Consider the following 14,128-nt stretch of genomic DNA (forward strand, 5'->3'; position numbering starts at 1 on the left):
AAAAAAAAAAAAAAAAAAAAGTTATCCACCAACACAAAGCCCCTTTTTAGGAAACAAAATAATTAAATTATAATACACTTGGGCACTATTCCCAGAGATCTCAGTGCAAAAGTCAGAAGACTTTTAGTATATATTTTTTTAAAATAACCATACACTAAAATGATAAAAAAATACATAATGTACAAAGCTAAAGAGATACATTCAATGTAGGTCATTTCTGTACTTGTAAAAAATAAAGTGTACTTTTAAAAAGGTAAGCATGGAGGTAGAAGGAGAGAGGCCCTTGGGACTGGGGGTGAAGTGCAGATAGCCCCATTACCATGGAAGAGTCTGGCAAGACCTGCATGGCCCAATCTAGGCATCTCCTGTCATGTTGACCTCCTCTATAACCTGGTCTAGGATTTCGTCAATGACCTCACAGTCATAGTTGACCTGCTCGAGCTCTAGTGCAGGAACAAATGTGACCAACAGGCGGCCAACACTCCTCCGCAATTCATTCAGCTTCCTGTGGAAGGCAGAGACGTGGAGTTAGTGACCACCAAGGAAGGGAGACTGAGCCACTACATTAAAGCCCAAGGAGGAGGAAGGGGTCAGGGGCAGGGTGGTATGGACAGAGTCATCAACAGGAAGGAAGGTATCAGTAAAAGGAAGGGAGAACTGACAGCAGACCTCTTCAGCCTCATGGTTATCTCTGTACAGAGGACTGACTTATCACGCATGCTCCTGTTCATCGAGGTGACTGCCTTTCGTATACGCTACAAAATGCTATTGAACTGAACCCCTCCGATTTAGAATATGGCTCATGCAGCGAAAACACACAATGTTTCATTAACATCTTCACAAAGTGATCTCAGTAGGTCCTGTCGCACAAGGTTAATTATGTAATGTTCTGACACGAGTTTTCGTGCAGAGATTCAGAAGCACCTACCTCCGGGCCTCGTCTGGAGCATGAGATACATTCCCAGTATTTCCAGTACTCCCACTGTTTTCAGCACTATGCTGAGTGCCCTCCTCCCTTGCAGAGGCCACATCTGCCCTCTCTACCCTCAGCAGCTCCAACTCCTCCTTGAGCTTTTCACACTGAGAGGACAGATCATGCTTTTCTGTCTCCATGCTCTGTAGCTGCAAGAGGAAAAAAGGTTTGAGAAAAATTATATAGAAGCTGTGCTGATTAGAAAAACAGTGACATTTACTTAAGCTTCACAAATGGCATAGCTGCCAAATTACTTAATTTACATATTACTCTTCCTTCATGTAGGAAGCTCCTGCCTGAAACAACTTCCTAGAAGTTGCTTAGAGGCAGACACACACCTTGGCCTTCAGCTCTTCAATCTCCTTGTTGCTGCGGTCTAAATCTCGAAAGAGTGAGTCCACCTGCAGCGCCAGCTCATCTTCATCATACACCTTCTCCTCCTCCTCTTCATCTCTCAGACAGGAGCTGGCCCGTCCTTGTGGTGCTGCACCCCAGGTTTGGTGCTCCTGCTTTAGCTCTTCCACTTCCTGTTTGGCCTGCTGATATAGAGCCCTCAGCTCACGCACATCCTCCACCCCACAGCCAGGCGGCCCCTCGTCCTGCCACTCCGTCTCAGTAGACTGGTCACTCAGCTCCTTCTTCACCATGGTTTGCCTGAGCTCCAACAGCTGCCCTTCTAGGTCCTCCACCTTGCAAGTGAGCTGATGCACCTGCTCCTTGTAGGCATCTCTCTCATGGGCAGCAGACTGCATCATTTCCATCAGCTTATCTTGCTGCTGCTGTGCCTCCAGCAGAAGCCTCTCCTTCAAGTCAGCAGTCATCACTGTGCTCCCAACATCCTTTACCTCCATGTCTATTGCTACTTCCTCATTTCTGTTCTCGGGATGCAGCTGCCCCTTATCCAGGGTAGCAGCCTCTTCGTCATTCTTTCTCTCATCCATGTGCTCCGTGCCCTCCTCTTTCACTGCCTCCCTCTCAGCTGCAGTTGGCTGCTCTTCTGTTCGGTCCTGATCCTGCTGAATCACACTGTGTTTTCCACCTGTGGACTCACCGTTCTCTCCTCCCTCTTCTTTTTCCTCCTTGACTATGCGTCTGCAATCTGTTTGTGTGGTTGAGGAAATATGCATAGGAGATGGTGGGGACATGGCAGAAGTTGTGGCACTTGCTTCCATGGGTGCCTCCACGGCAGCATCTTCACTACACTCCAGGTGCATCCCTGTCGCATCCTCGCTAACCAGCTGTTCGGTCTTCACCTTGGCAAGATCAAAAGCTGCTTTGGGCTTTGGTGTGCTGCTAGATTCTATTATCAAAATGTCGTCATCTTCATCACTCGGAATGACTACAGGTGAAGATGGACAGGCCTTTGTGGAAGCTATGATATCCACTGCATTGTTGTGGAGACCATTTTTTGCCCTCTTCACCTCCACACTGTCAGGATTTATCGCAAGTGTTCGCTTCACCCTGTGGTGGGGAAGAAGGTTTTCAGTGAAATTGGAATTGTAGCCACAAAGACATTCACATAGTCTTCTACAAGGAATGCACTGCAGTGCCACCTCACATAAAATAAACCCCCTTATCCCTCCAGCTGTCAAAAATCAGTCACAACAGGAGTGGGAGCAAGAAAATGGCAACATAACACATAAGACTGACTTGATTTGTGAACTGGCCATACCTTGCAGGTGTAGATAAAGAGCAGACGTTGGAGATAATAGGCATATTGTTAGGAGTCGGGCTGTGTCCTGCAAACAAAATGATTTTCATATGACCAAGCAACAAAGGAAAATGGGTAAGGCTTATAACCACTGAGCTGTAATGCTCAGACTATAAGCTGGAAAGGATATAGCACCTGATCACCCACCTGTACGGCTGAGTTGGGGGGAGTTCAGTGATCCCCTTCGTGCTGGACAGCTGACCAAAGGTGTGTCTGTGGCTGTAGATGTTGATGCAGTGGCTTGAAAGTTCTGAGGGTTTAAAGGAGACAATCTTTTTAAACTTATGAATTTGACATTTATCTCCATCAGTTTTTGTCCCTCTTGCCCAGATACCTGTGGCTGTATCCAGACCATTAAGCAATAAGACTGCTTGGTACCCCCTGTGCACCAAGGACTACCCCCCAACTTACTGACTGCTTCAGCTGCCTCTTAAGATCCTCGTGCTGCCTCCTCAAAGCCTCGTTCTGTTGTGCCAGAGCAGCAATCCGCTGCATTTCTGCTGCCTTCTTTGCCTGCTCCATCTGAAACATGTCCACGGCTCAGTGCAAGCACACATCCACTGCCAGCACATTTACAGACATTACAAGTAAAACCACACTGGAATAGCATGTCCTCTATCCAATCACCGCTCATGCCTGAAACCAGGTCAGATAACATGTCTGACTTCCAGAAGAGTACTACTGACACTGCATACTGAATGATCAGTACCCATGTTTCCCATGTTCGTTATTGAACTGTGCCGCAGTGTTGCTACTGTACTGTATTATGTGTAATACAGTAAAGTTAAAAGTCCCACTGCCAACTGTTCTGCCAAAAATGTGTTGTACCAAACTGAATAACATGACTTGCAGAACAAAAAAAGTTAAGTAATAATAGCGAAAAATTAAAAGAATAATGGCTTCTACTGGCATCTAGTCCAGAGTTTACTCCCCTCAGTTTTGTGCCCAGTAATTCTGAGATAGGGTCATGAGAGTCTAGAGCTTAACTAGGACAAGCAGTTAATGAAGATGGATGGATGGATGGATAGATGGATGGCATGAGGTCAGTCTTGAACAGACTAACATTCTATTGGTTGGTCTAGCATCTAATAGAATACAGTTAAGACTTCTGTGCATAGGGACCCCTGAAAATGAATGTTCTGCTGTTTGCCATTACCCTATAGGACCAGTAAATCATAAAAACCTGCAACTACGATTTGCCTTTAACTTCATTAATTTAGGCAATAGAAAAGATAAGCAAAGAAATATATTGAACAATGAATTCTCTTTTTATTTATCATCTATATTCCAACTCAGAAAGTATTGTATGCTTTTTAACTGCATTTGATTACTACTGGCTGCACTCAGAATTTTTCTGTCAAAACAGTGAATCCACTATACAGCATATACTAAACGGATGTCACATAAGCAAATTGTCAGATAAAGAGAACAAACTATAATGCGTTCTGATTATTTAAAAAACCACCGCTTGTACATACCAAACTGGTAAACTACCCTGAGCTCCTAAAACAAATATTCCTATTACCACATATTCTGCCCATCTATGATTCACTACTATTCGTTGTGCTATGCAGACTTCTCAATGAAGTCATTAAATCCACAACTTACCTCTAGCCTGCTTTTCCCCTGCTGGATCTTATTATATTTCTCCCTGAATCAGACAAAGTGCAAAACTCATGTCACTCAAATCATTGTGGCTTTAAGCTATGTTGTTGTTGCATGAAACAAGGAAAAATATATAAACTATGAGGACAGCCATGTCGACTCACTGCTGTTTATAGGTCTTCTGGTATGATGGTTGGTCATCATCGGAGTCTTCTGGCTCCTCCTCCACATGGCAACTCCTAAAGAGAAATTCACATCACACCTCAGTATCAAGCACAAATGTACACACTCAGCCCCATTTATACAGCACATACTCACATTTACTTACACGCTCATTCTCCAACCAACTCAAACTCACTAATCAGCCCACACTGCCACCCATGCACAATTACACAGCCTTTTTCTCTATTCAAAAAAAAAAAAAAAAAAAAAAAAAACCCCACATACATTCATACAAACCCTTCACAAGTATAGGGTTTATTACCTGAACTGAGGGTCTGGGTTCATGTGGCAGAACCACTTATCAGGAAGCAAGTCACAGTCAATTCCATCCGGCAGCTTCCTCCACTTCAGGCAATCGTCACACTGAACCCAGTTCTGATCTGGGCGCTTCCTGAAAAATCAGTGGGGAAAGTCAGTGTATCAGCTGTTATGTGCTTAATTTTAAATCACTTATTTTTAAATGTAATACTTTGTTATTGCAAAGTTGTTTTCAGTCCTGGTCATGATTATTTCCTCTGTATTTTATGTTTTATTCAAGTTGAACATGCACAAAGTTTAAATGCACATACAAGCTGAAGTATTTGCCGTATTAAATGGAATTTAATTTGAGCGATATATAACATGTGTGTCTGAAGAAAATGCTAAGTTTTAGTTAAAAGTTTAGCTGAAAGACAGAATTAAATATCTGGTCAAAGAATATCTAAGAATAATGGAGTATGTATTCATTGTAATCAACAATTAACTGAAATAATGAACATTCCTTTCTGAGTGAGAAATGAACGTCTCTTAAGTTTTCTCTTATACAAATTACAAACAGCACTACACTACTGTCAGCTTTACAGAGGTACTGTGTATATGGCAGAACACTGAAAACATTTTCCATCAAATTAAGACTGAAGGAAAGCTGTCCAAGAACAGATTGTTGAGAAAAACTCACTTGGTGTCCTCCACTGGGATTTCACAGTTGGGATCCTCGTTGTGTTGCTTGAATCGAATCTCATTCCAGTATTCTTCCAGTTTAATTCCAAGGTTATTTATTGTTTTTCTGAAGAAGGGAAATTTGCAACAGGACCTTTTTTCAGCTTAACTTGCATATCTTTTCTGTCAGTTAACTACACATTGGGATGACAACAAAAATTACCTGTATTCATCTGTATAGTCAAAATCCTGCTTGTTGTGGGTGGGTTTCAGGAAATTGCATTCTATAACACCAATGACCCCAACCCCCTTGTTGTTTGCCTGTTCAAACACAGACACAGCAGCATTACTAACACTGCCCAGTGAAGACACTGGACAACAGTGAAAACAAGGCAGTCACAGACTTTACCTTTAGTTGGCAGCCCACTCTTTCATAGCCCTTTATGAGGCGGTTTTTGTGGTACATCATTATGCCATATTGGTCCTTGCTTTTGGTGTTGTACCCAAAGGTGATTGGAATACGTTTGCTCTGGGCCTGAGTTAAGGAAAATTACTGAGATGCATGTACTCAGGCATGGGCACATATGCATACAGTGCACAAACACCACCTGGACAGAATATAAAGAGTCAAGTGACATCTCAACCAACCATCAAAACTGTACACTGGAAACAAATAGGAATGGACATAGTTCTGATCATACAATCTGTATATTATCATTACTGCAGATATCTGTGAAATGATCCCATATTGATTCTAAAGCAAAAAAACTAGCACATTCACAAGTAAACAGCCAATCCCAGTATGAGGAAAGCCAGTAGCCCTAGCTATAAGACGGATACAAGGAAGATGGGTCTGTAGTGGTCCTTAGCGATGAAGGCCAGGCTTTTGGAGATCAGCTGTGTCTTCACCTTCTGACCTCTAATAACAACGTGCATCCGAGGCTTCAAGTATAAGATGCTGCAATAGGCCTGAAACAATGAAAACAACAAAAAAATAGCAAAACACTAATAATGTAATATAAACAATGGAAATTAATTTCACAAATACAGCATTTAGTCCAAACAATTAAGCATTTTTGTATTTCAGTCATTTAATTCCCGAACACCCACCCTATCCACTCAGCACTATCAGAATGCACCCTGCTCCACCAGTACTCACACGCAGAGAGTAGTCACTCTCAGGTACAGACTGTGTGGGTCGATCTTGCCGCTTATACTTCTCACTGGTTGTCTCGTACACATCAGCTGGGATCTGGATGTCATACTTATCTATATTGAAATCGAACTCTGGCTGCCCATTAGCCATCCTGGAAAAAGGAAGTGAAGGGTGGGTTTTCACTGTTCACTGTGAGGTCAGGGAATCTACACCAGCACTTTAGTGTGGTAGCTAGTGAGTCTGGTGCAGTTTGTCACAGCCAAGCACAAACAGGTACAAGGAATATTATGCAAGAAAGCGGGGGGGGGGGGGGGGGGATCACTAAAAACAAGCATTGTGAGCAGTTCACATTTGTATTGCTTACAAGATGGTATAATTCACCTAATCTCACCTACGCAAGTTCCAGATGATGATGCGGGTACCGGTGGAGGCAGAAGAGGACGTGGCGTTGATGGCCTGCAGCTCAGAGAGCAGCTCACTCTCCGTGTTGAACAGTGAGTATCTGAGAATATCCTTCAAGCTAGCTACATGCTCAGGAGCAACTCTGAGTGAGGTCAGAGGTCAAGGAAGAGAGACCAGCTGAACAGGACACAACGCTCTGGCAAGAAAACCTGCAACGTGGCAGAATTTTCCCCTCTGAACTAAACTGTGTCAAAGCAGATCATGTTTTCTGGCTACAAGAGAAGAATAGTAATTATGAAAAGTGCCATTAGAGAGCGGAACCATGTCTCCCAAAAGAGCCACTCAAAAATCTACCTGTGGATCCTGAGAACACACACACACACACACACACACACACACACACACACACACACACACACACACACACACACGCATTTTCAGAACCGCTTGTCCCATACAGGGTCACGGGGAACCGGAGCCTACCCGGTCACACAGGGCGTAAGGCCGGAGGGGGAGGGGGACACACCCAGGACGGGATGCCAGTCCACCGCAAGGCACCCCAAGCGGGATTCGAACCCCAGACCCACTGGAGAGCAGGACTGTGGTCCAACCCACTGCGCCACCGCACCCCCCAGAACATAAAATCCCCATAATCAGAACACACACCACCAGCATGGAGAACAACCTTACACCAATGCATTGTTACAAACACAATTATGATATTTTAATCAAGAACACTTTTTTTTGCTAACAAGCTCTCATCATTAGCTAATCATTCACACACAGGGTCCTGTCAACCAGCATGCTCTTCTATGCTGTGCATACAGAAAGATATACCGATTTTGTCCAGTGTGTCTGAAGGTGACAATGGGCACCACCACATTCTGAGCCTTGATCTCCTCCAAGTAAGACTGAGACAGTAGGCCCACATTCATGCTGTCCTTGGATTTGGAGAATACAATGGCATCCTTCCCCAGGCGCATGGAGCCGGACTTGAACCCGTTCCCGTAAAGACCCACAGGGATGTGGCCATTGATCGTCTGCTTATCACTGAAGCCAAAGCTGAAAGTACAGAATAAGGAAGAGAAACTAGTGGCTTAGTTTAAGATGACAGAAAGGAATAAAGAAACAATTAGGTCTGCCTATTAAATTTGCTAAATGTGAGATAACGTGTGAATATTTATACAAGTCAAAAACTGAAGTCATTACACGTTTTAAAACAGACAAATTTTACACCACTATTCTGTCACAAAGTGTCAGAGTCAACATGACATACCGGTACTGCCTCCACTCTACCACAGTTCTCTGACTAAGACATGTCGGCACACCAACCTCAGCATTTTGTACATTTTGTCGTAATTCATCCCCGCTCCATTATCCACAAAGGTCAGACAGTCATGGCCCTTGATGCAAGTCTTGTCGATCCAAAACTGTTTGGCATTTGCATCCGGGTCATAGGCATTGTCTGCAAGTACAGAGATATCACTAATGTTAGACAAAAAGCAAACCACAGCTTCATGCTGCATGATTCTGACCATCTGTTTCAACGGCACTTATGCAATTAAGGGGTTGTTTTTCCATAATTAAATAAAAAATTAATACCACCACAAACCGTAATTCTATAAGTAAATGAATGTTATGACCTGGACATTAGATCTGTTGTCTCAATTACAGTACACACACAGGAAAATATCACACCTTGGGGCTGTTTACTTCACAACTTATTTACCCTGATGGTAGAGACTAGTCAGGGCCATTCTGGGCTCCTAGCCCAAATGCAGATCTCACTGAGGCTATGACTTGGCAACACTTACCCGCACCTATTCTGTAACAGAATCTCATGGCTGAAAGGCAAAAGAGGATGGCAAGAGGGTGACATAATCCCCAGATCTCCAATAATTTCTATATATAGGTTGATTTTCAGAGCAGGTGATGCACTCTGCATGTACTCTGCCACAATTCTGCTAAGGTCACAGAAAACAGAGTGAGCACAAGCTGTCTGTCAAGATACTGTCCAGTATTACTTATCCAGTACTGGCATGCTTCCACAAAGAAAGCGATACCAATGACAGGTTTACCAAGTCACAGGAGAAGTTATAAATCACCAACAAAGAGTCTGGACATGGTCCAGATGAGAATTTCTACACATGGGCTCATATGAGCACAACACAGAGGTGCAAGGTTTAAGAACTAAAACAAAGAAAAATAACACATTGCACCACAATACATACAACTTACCATATGGTTAAGTTGTTTGGACTAACAGAAGTACAAGTGCAGTAAAAGAAAATCATGACATTTTTTCTTAACTTTGTAGCAAGTCATTATTCAAACATGCACTCAGTAACAGATTTAGAAAACCAAATAAAACTTAATCCTCAGGCCCATTTATTCCAAGGCAGATCACTTACAAAGCCATGGTTAGCAGGTTTAATACACTGCATGGCACAAACACACCAAAGTCACTGAAGTCACTGCTTGTAAAATAAGTGGAAGACACAGACGGCAAGAGAGAAACAGACTGAAACACTCAAAAGATAAGTACCCAGAACTTCACAAAGACAGCTTTAATACAAGGTACAGAGATGTTTATCTCATTTATTCATTTAGCTGAAGCAAGTTTCAATGGGAGGTTTGTATTAGGAGGTGACAGCTGATGCAAATGTGAATTTAAATGTATAAATCTGTACGGATGCAAATTAAGGAAATTAAGTATAATTTTTACTAATCCACATGTACATATCAGTTACAAGACAAGAAAAAAAGCCACGTGGCATTACATTAAAAAAAAAAAAAAAAAATCAAAGTTTGACAACGTTCCAATTTGAATTGTCACATCCTTAGCTAACCTACTGACAAATATTTACCCATTTATAGAGCTGGTTAATTTTTTACTGGTGCAATTCAGTGTAAATACCTTGCTGAAGGATACTACAGCGGAAGCAGTAATAAAAGCCTGAATTTTTCCATTGCAAGGTTACTGCTCTAATCGCTATGCCACCTGTTGACTTACCAGTAACTACATGCAGTCCCCAGATTACAAACATCCTACTTGCATGCAACCCGTAGTTACGAACCACCCCTCATGAAGCCTTTTATATTAAAAATTTGAGTTACATACAAGGGTTCGTAATAACAAACGGGCACGACTTTGCGACGTGTATCAAAACATTGCATGTCTGCAGTGGTTCGCCAGCTCATGGGCATGTGAGCCTGAGGTAGGTCAGAGACTTCCTTCTTTTCAGTCGGACTTTCACACCCACGACCTCGCCCCGAACGTCTGCACCTGCAGGGTATAAAGTCATCGCACCTGCATACCCTGGTTGCGGAATCTCATTTGAGAAACCCTTCTCTTCAGCGCTCGAGCGAACCCACGACAACCTACCCGTTCTTCCAAGTCCCTCGTTCTCCTCAATCCCTTGTTCCCACTCTTGACATCCACAGCTCCCGACACTTGCATTGCCTCCTTGACTATGACATCGGATTCTCCCCAAGACCTACGTTTGTGCATTGACCAACCCACACTTGTCCTCGACCACGAATCTCACCTGCTCCCTAGTGTACCGAAAAGAAAGATCCCATGACTGGGTCCACACCTACCTCAGTCTCCTACCCACTCAGTATGACACGGACCATGTTGCTGTTAACAGCGTCTCATGCGTTACTGTATTTGGCATTACTTTTTTTGTTTTTACCCTCTTAACCATGGCACCAAAGCGTAAACGTGATGCAAGTGATGGTGATGCATCAAAGAAAAACAACCACGACTGAAACTAAAGTGGAAATAATAAAGCGATCGGGAAACGGTGAAATGCCAACGAACACTGGAAAAGTGAACATTAAAGTTTCTTTAATGTTTTTTATATCAACACAAACACACATTCTCACTCTCTCATCCTCTTCCTCTCTATTATAAATACTATAGTAATATTATCTCTGTCTCTCTCTATTATAAATACCGTACTTACATTTATTATTGTTATCATTACGTTGTATTATTATTACTGTATTGTTATATTAAAAATGTTTTAGTGTATCTGGAAGAGTTTCTTTAGTGTTTTTATGCATAAAAGGTACACGATATACTATACACTAAGACACACATTTGACTGACGTTAGACACAAACTGTACCTAACTGTTCCAACTTACGTAGAAATCCAACTTAAAGACAGACTTGAGAGCAGGAATCGTTCATAACCCGGGGAAAACACCATGCAAGCTCCGAACATCATGAGCTGGATTTGAATCTCCATGCAAACAAGCAGCTCAGGAGCTGTGAGTTGTATCCTGAGATAAAAGTACTCTCAGCTGTTACATTTCAACTGTTTGAGTTGCCTACAGTATGGGTAAACTAACTTGGAAGAAACTGCATATTGGGCTCCATGTATGCACAACATGTGGGGTGGGAGGGCCAGAAAGATATATCACTCACCGATAAGCTCTGCGATGGCACTGAAGGGCCACGTGTGACTGGTTGAGTTTGTGTGCAAAAACTTCGGACTGAGCTGTAGAGAAAGAAAAAGCAGCAAAGTCACTGAAGACATTTGTAGGAAGCTCTATTGTACTTTTGTTTATGCATACATATACACACACAGCATCCCTAGTCATGATAATTCAATTAAGGGGAACATGGAACAGGATATTGAGGCTCAGAGTGGAATGATAGAAAAGATTCATTTTTACTGTTCAGTAAAAAAAATCCTACCCCTGTGAATAACAGACATTTTTCTCTACCTGCTCTCACCAATACACTTCTCACTAGTCTTTATTACATGCCTTTCTGTCCTATTTCTGGTATGTTCTATCCTTGCCTTGGTTTTTTCCAAAGCAGCATGTTGTTAAGTGCCACTGAGTCAATGTCAAGTCTTGGTAACCACACATAAAGAGTGTGTCCAGAATGTTCTGTCCTCCACTTGTGCTATTATATTAGCAAAGGGTGCAATCAGTGTTATTGTAATTAAGTCCATCTATCTGATTCCAGGTCATCCTCTTTTTTTCCCCACCAAATTTTCCAAGAATTGCTATCTTTGAGAGTATAATTTTCTCAAGATGCCCCCAAAGTACAAAAACCTTAGTTTCAATATTTTTGCATCCTAAAATAATCTGGTTTGATTTCATCTAAGTTCTATCAGTTTGTTTTCCTGGCTGTCAACAGTATGCTTAGAAGTCTCATCCAGCACCAAAATTCAAAGGAAACCATGTACTCCCTGTCCTGCTTTCACATTCATATGGTGCTCCAGACACCACTGCACAAAAAACTCTACTCTCCATCCCTCTGGATACTGTGGCATATTTGAAGATTTTTTCCCCCTCCCAGATCTTTCATTGCACGTCTGCCAGCTGCAAGTCTTTGGTGTACCTCTTGACTGCTAGACCTCTTACTTAGACTTCTTCCATTCAAACCTCTCTCAGCCAGCATCTCTTCACATCTACAGCAAACTGTTTCTTCTACATAACCACCTCCCCTACCCCTGGGGGTTACTAGCCCACTCCTTTCAAATCCTACATGTATTCCCATATTCTCTCCCTCCTTCACCCATCCGCAAGGTTACCTCCAGATGTTTCCTTGATCACCGCAGTTTTCCATGGCTGGAATCCATTCTTCCAACTCTAGCACAGTGTTTGCACAATTCATACAGCATTTACCATATTCTCTTGAAAGCCCATCAGTCTGTATTTGCTCTATGATTTGAATGTTGCATAATGAGGGTTCCTGTTATGTGCTGAGTGAGACTGAATGAGCACCCATCAAGCAAAACTCCTTGTATATGCAAATTAACATGGCCAATAAAGTGTTTTATCTTACATTTCCACCAGAAACCCACTTACCACCTGAAGTTTCATTGCCTGTGTGACCAGAACAGAACGCTGATGTAACACTGTACTTCACCTCTCATCTACAAGTAGGTTCACGGTGTCTCCGCTATTTCGGTCTCATCGTACATATCAATTAGGAAGCCCATCTAGGGCATCGACATATCGTTACAAAGGCTTAATAATTGTCTTTTTTAAATAATTGGGAAAAAGACAGGACGTTATAAAGAGCGCTGTGTCATACATGTCAACTCCTGCAGTGCATCCACTAGACAGTTTTATCTCGGTTATCTGTAATTCATTGCAACCAAGTCCAAATGTGCTTGGGGTACACAGGCAATGAATAAAAAAAGAAGATGACCTAAATCAATACCGGAGGGAGGGAAGGACTGAAAAGGGGGGAAAAATAAAATCAAATAAAAATAAACGAGGAATAAATTAATGAGGGGTCACGCGTAGGAAGTGGCGAGAGAAACCAAGGTCCACGCATGGAATGGATAAAAGAAAGGGAAAAAAAAAATAAATAAATAATTACACCATGTTTTCTTTTTCCTTTCTTCAAATTGACAGCAGCGCACAGGAAGTACGTGAGGCGCGCCACTTTCGCGTTCGCAGAACTGCCATCATATTTACATATATTCGGCGCGTTTCCGCAGAATCGAAAGTGGAAACGACGTCCCTCGCCTCGGATGACCGGGGAATTCGAAACGCGGCCCAGAAAACTGGACGTTCAGGCTCCAGACAATATAGGACACGAGCCATTGGTTGGCGAGTCGACTCGCGCGCGCACACACCTGAAAACGTTTCACGTCACAACACACCACACATAGCACGAGACCGTAGGCAGCCCAAAACCGCGGCGGAATTCTCCGGAGCACAACAATCACAATCTTTGCAGATTACTTTAAAACAAGCCTGTCGGCTTTGCACACGGACGTGTCTAATATTTCAGAATAAAACTGTACGATTACAGACAGAATGCCTGCTTGTATAATTATAATATATGCACGCAGTGTGACCATCATCACCATGGCATGGTCATGGACCATGGTCCAGTACACACAGACACTGCACAAATCATTTACCAATTGTCCACTAAACATGAACACTAGTCATATGCAATGGTCCAGTCCCAGTATTAAATGTCCCTGTTTATTGAAATGACAGCAATAAGAAGCCTGCGTTAAAATGAGTTTTTAAAAGCCCGCTTACCGCACTAAGGGGTACTCCTCGCTCTGTTTTCGCCGCCATTTTGTCGGATGCGGAGTGGGAGGGGCCACGTAGCCGCGGGAGTCACGAGCGCGCGATTGTTTTTTTTTTTTTTTC

General features: G+C 42.7%; 1 protein-coding gene across 1 annotated transcript; it reads right to left on the reverse strand.

Moving 5' to 3' along the window:
- morc3a (MORC family CW-type zinc finger 3a) lies at positions 1 to 14,062 on the reverse strand. Its single transcript, XM_018759204.2, has 19 exons — positions 14,015 to 14,062; positions 11,421 to 11,493; positions 8,320 to 8,452; positions 7,825 to 8,049; positions 6,977 to 7,129; positions 6,589 to 6,736; positions 6,270 to 6,398; positions 5,839 to 5,958; positions 5,653 to 5,750; positions 5,449 to 5,556; positions 4,774 to 4,902; positions 4,454 to 4,528; positions 4,293 to 4,335; positions 3,096 to 3,206; positions 2,832 to 2,934; positions 2,646 to 2,712; positions 1,312 to 2,434; positions 929 to 1,122; positions 1 to 505 (listed from the first exon to the last, which is right to left on the reverse strand). Exons 1-19 carry the CDS (start codon positions 14,051 to 14,053, stop codon positions 355 to 357), a joined length of 3,222 nt encoding a protein of 1,073 aa, XP_018614720.1. The 5' UTR covers positions 14,054 to 14,062; the 3' UTR covers positions 1 to 354.
- Positions 14,063 to 14,128: the final 66 nt, after the last annotated feature.

Source organism: Scleropages formosus, chromosome 12, assembly GCF_900964775.1.
Source record: "Scleropages formosus chromosome 12, fSclFor1.1, whole genome shotgun sequence".
NCBI classification, from domain to species: Eukaryota; Metazoa; Chordata; class Actinopteri; order Osteoglossiformes; family Osteoglossidae; genus Scleropages; species Scleropages formosus.

Bases quoted from the DNA above. Each gene is read 5' to 3' on its own strand.
- morc3a (XM_018759204.2), bottom strand. From the start codon at position 14,053: ATGGCGGCGAAAACAGAGCGAGGAGTACCCCTTAGTGCG. The intron at 7,130-7,824 runs GTATATCTTTCT...GACCTCACTCAG, and splicing joins AGACACACTGGACAAAATCG to AGTTGCTCCTGAGCATGTAG. The intron at 6,737-6,976 runs GTGAGATTAGGT...TCCTTTTTCCAG, and splicing joins ATCATCTGGAACTTGCGTAG to GATGGCTAATGGGCAGCCAG.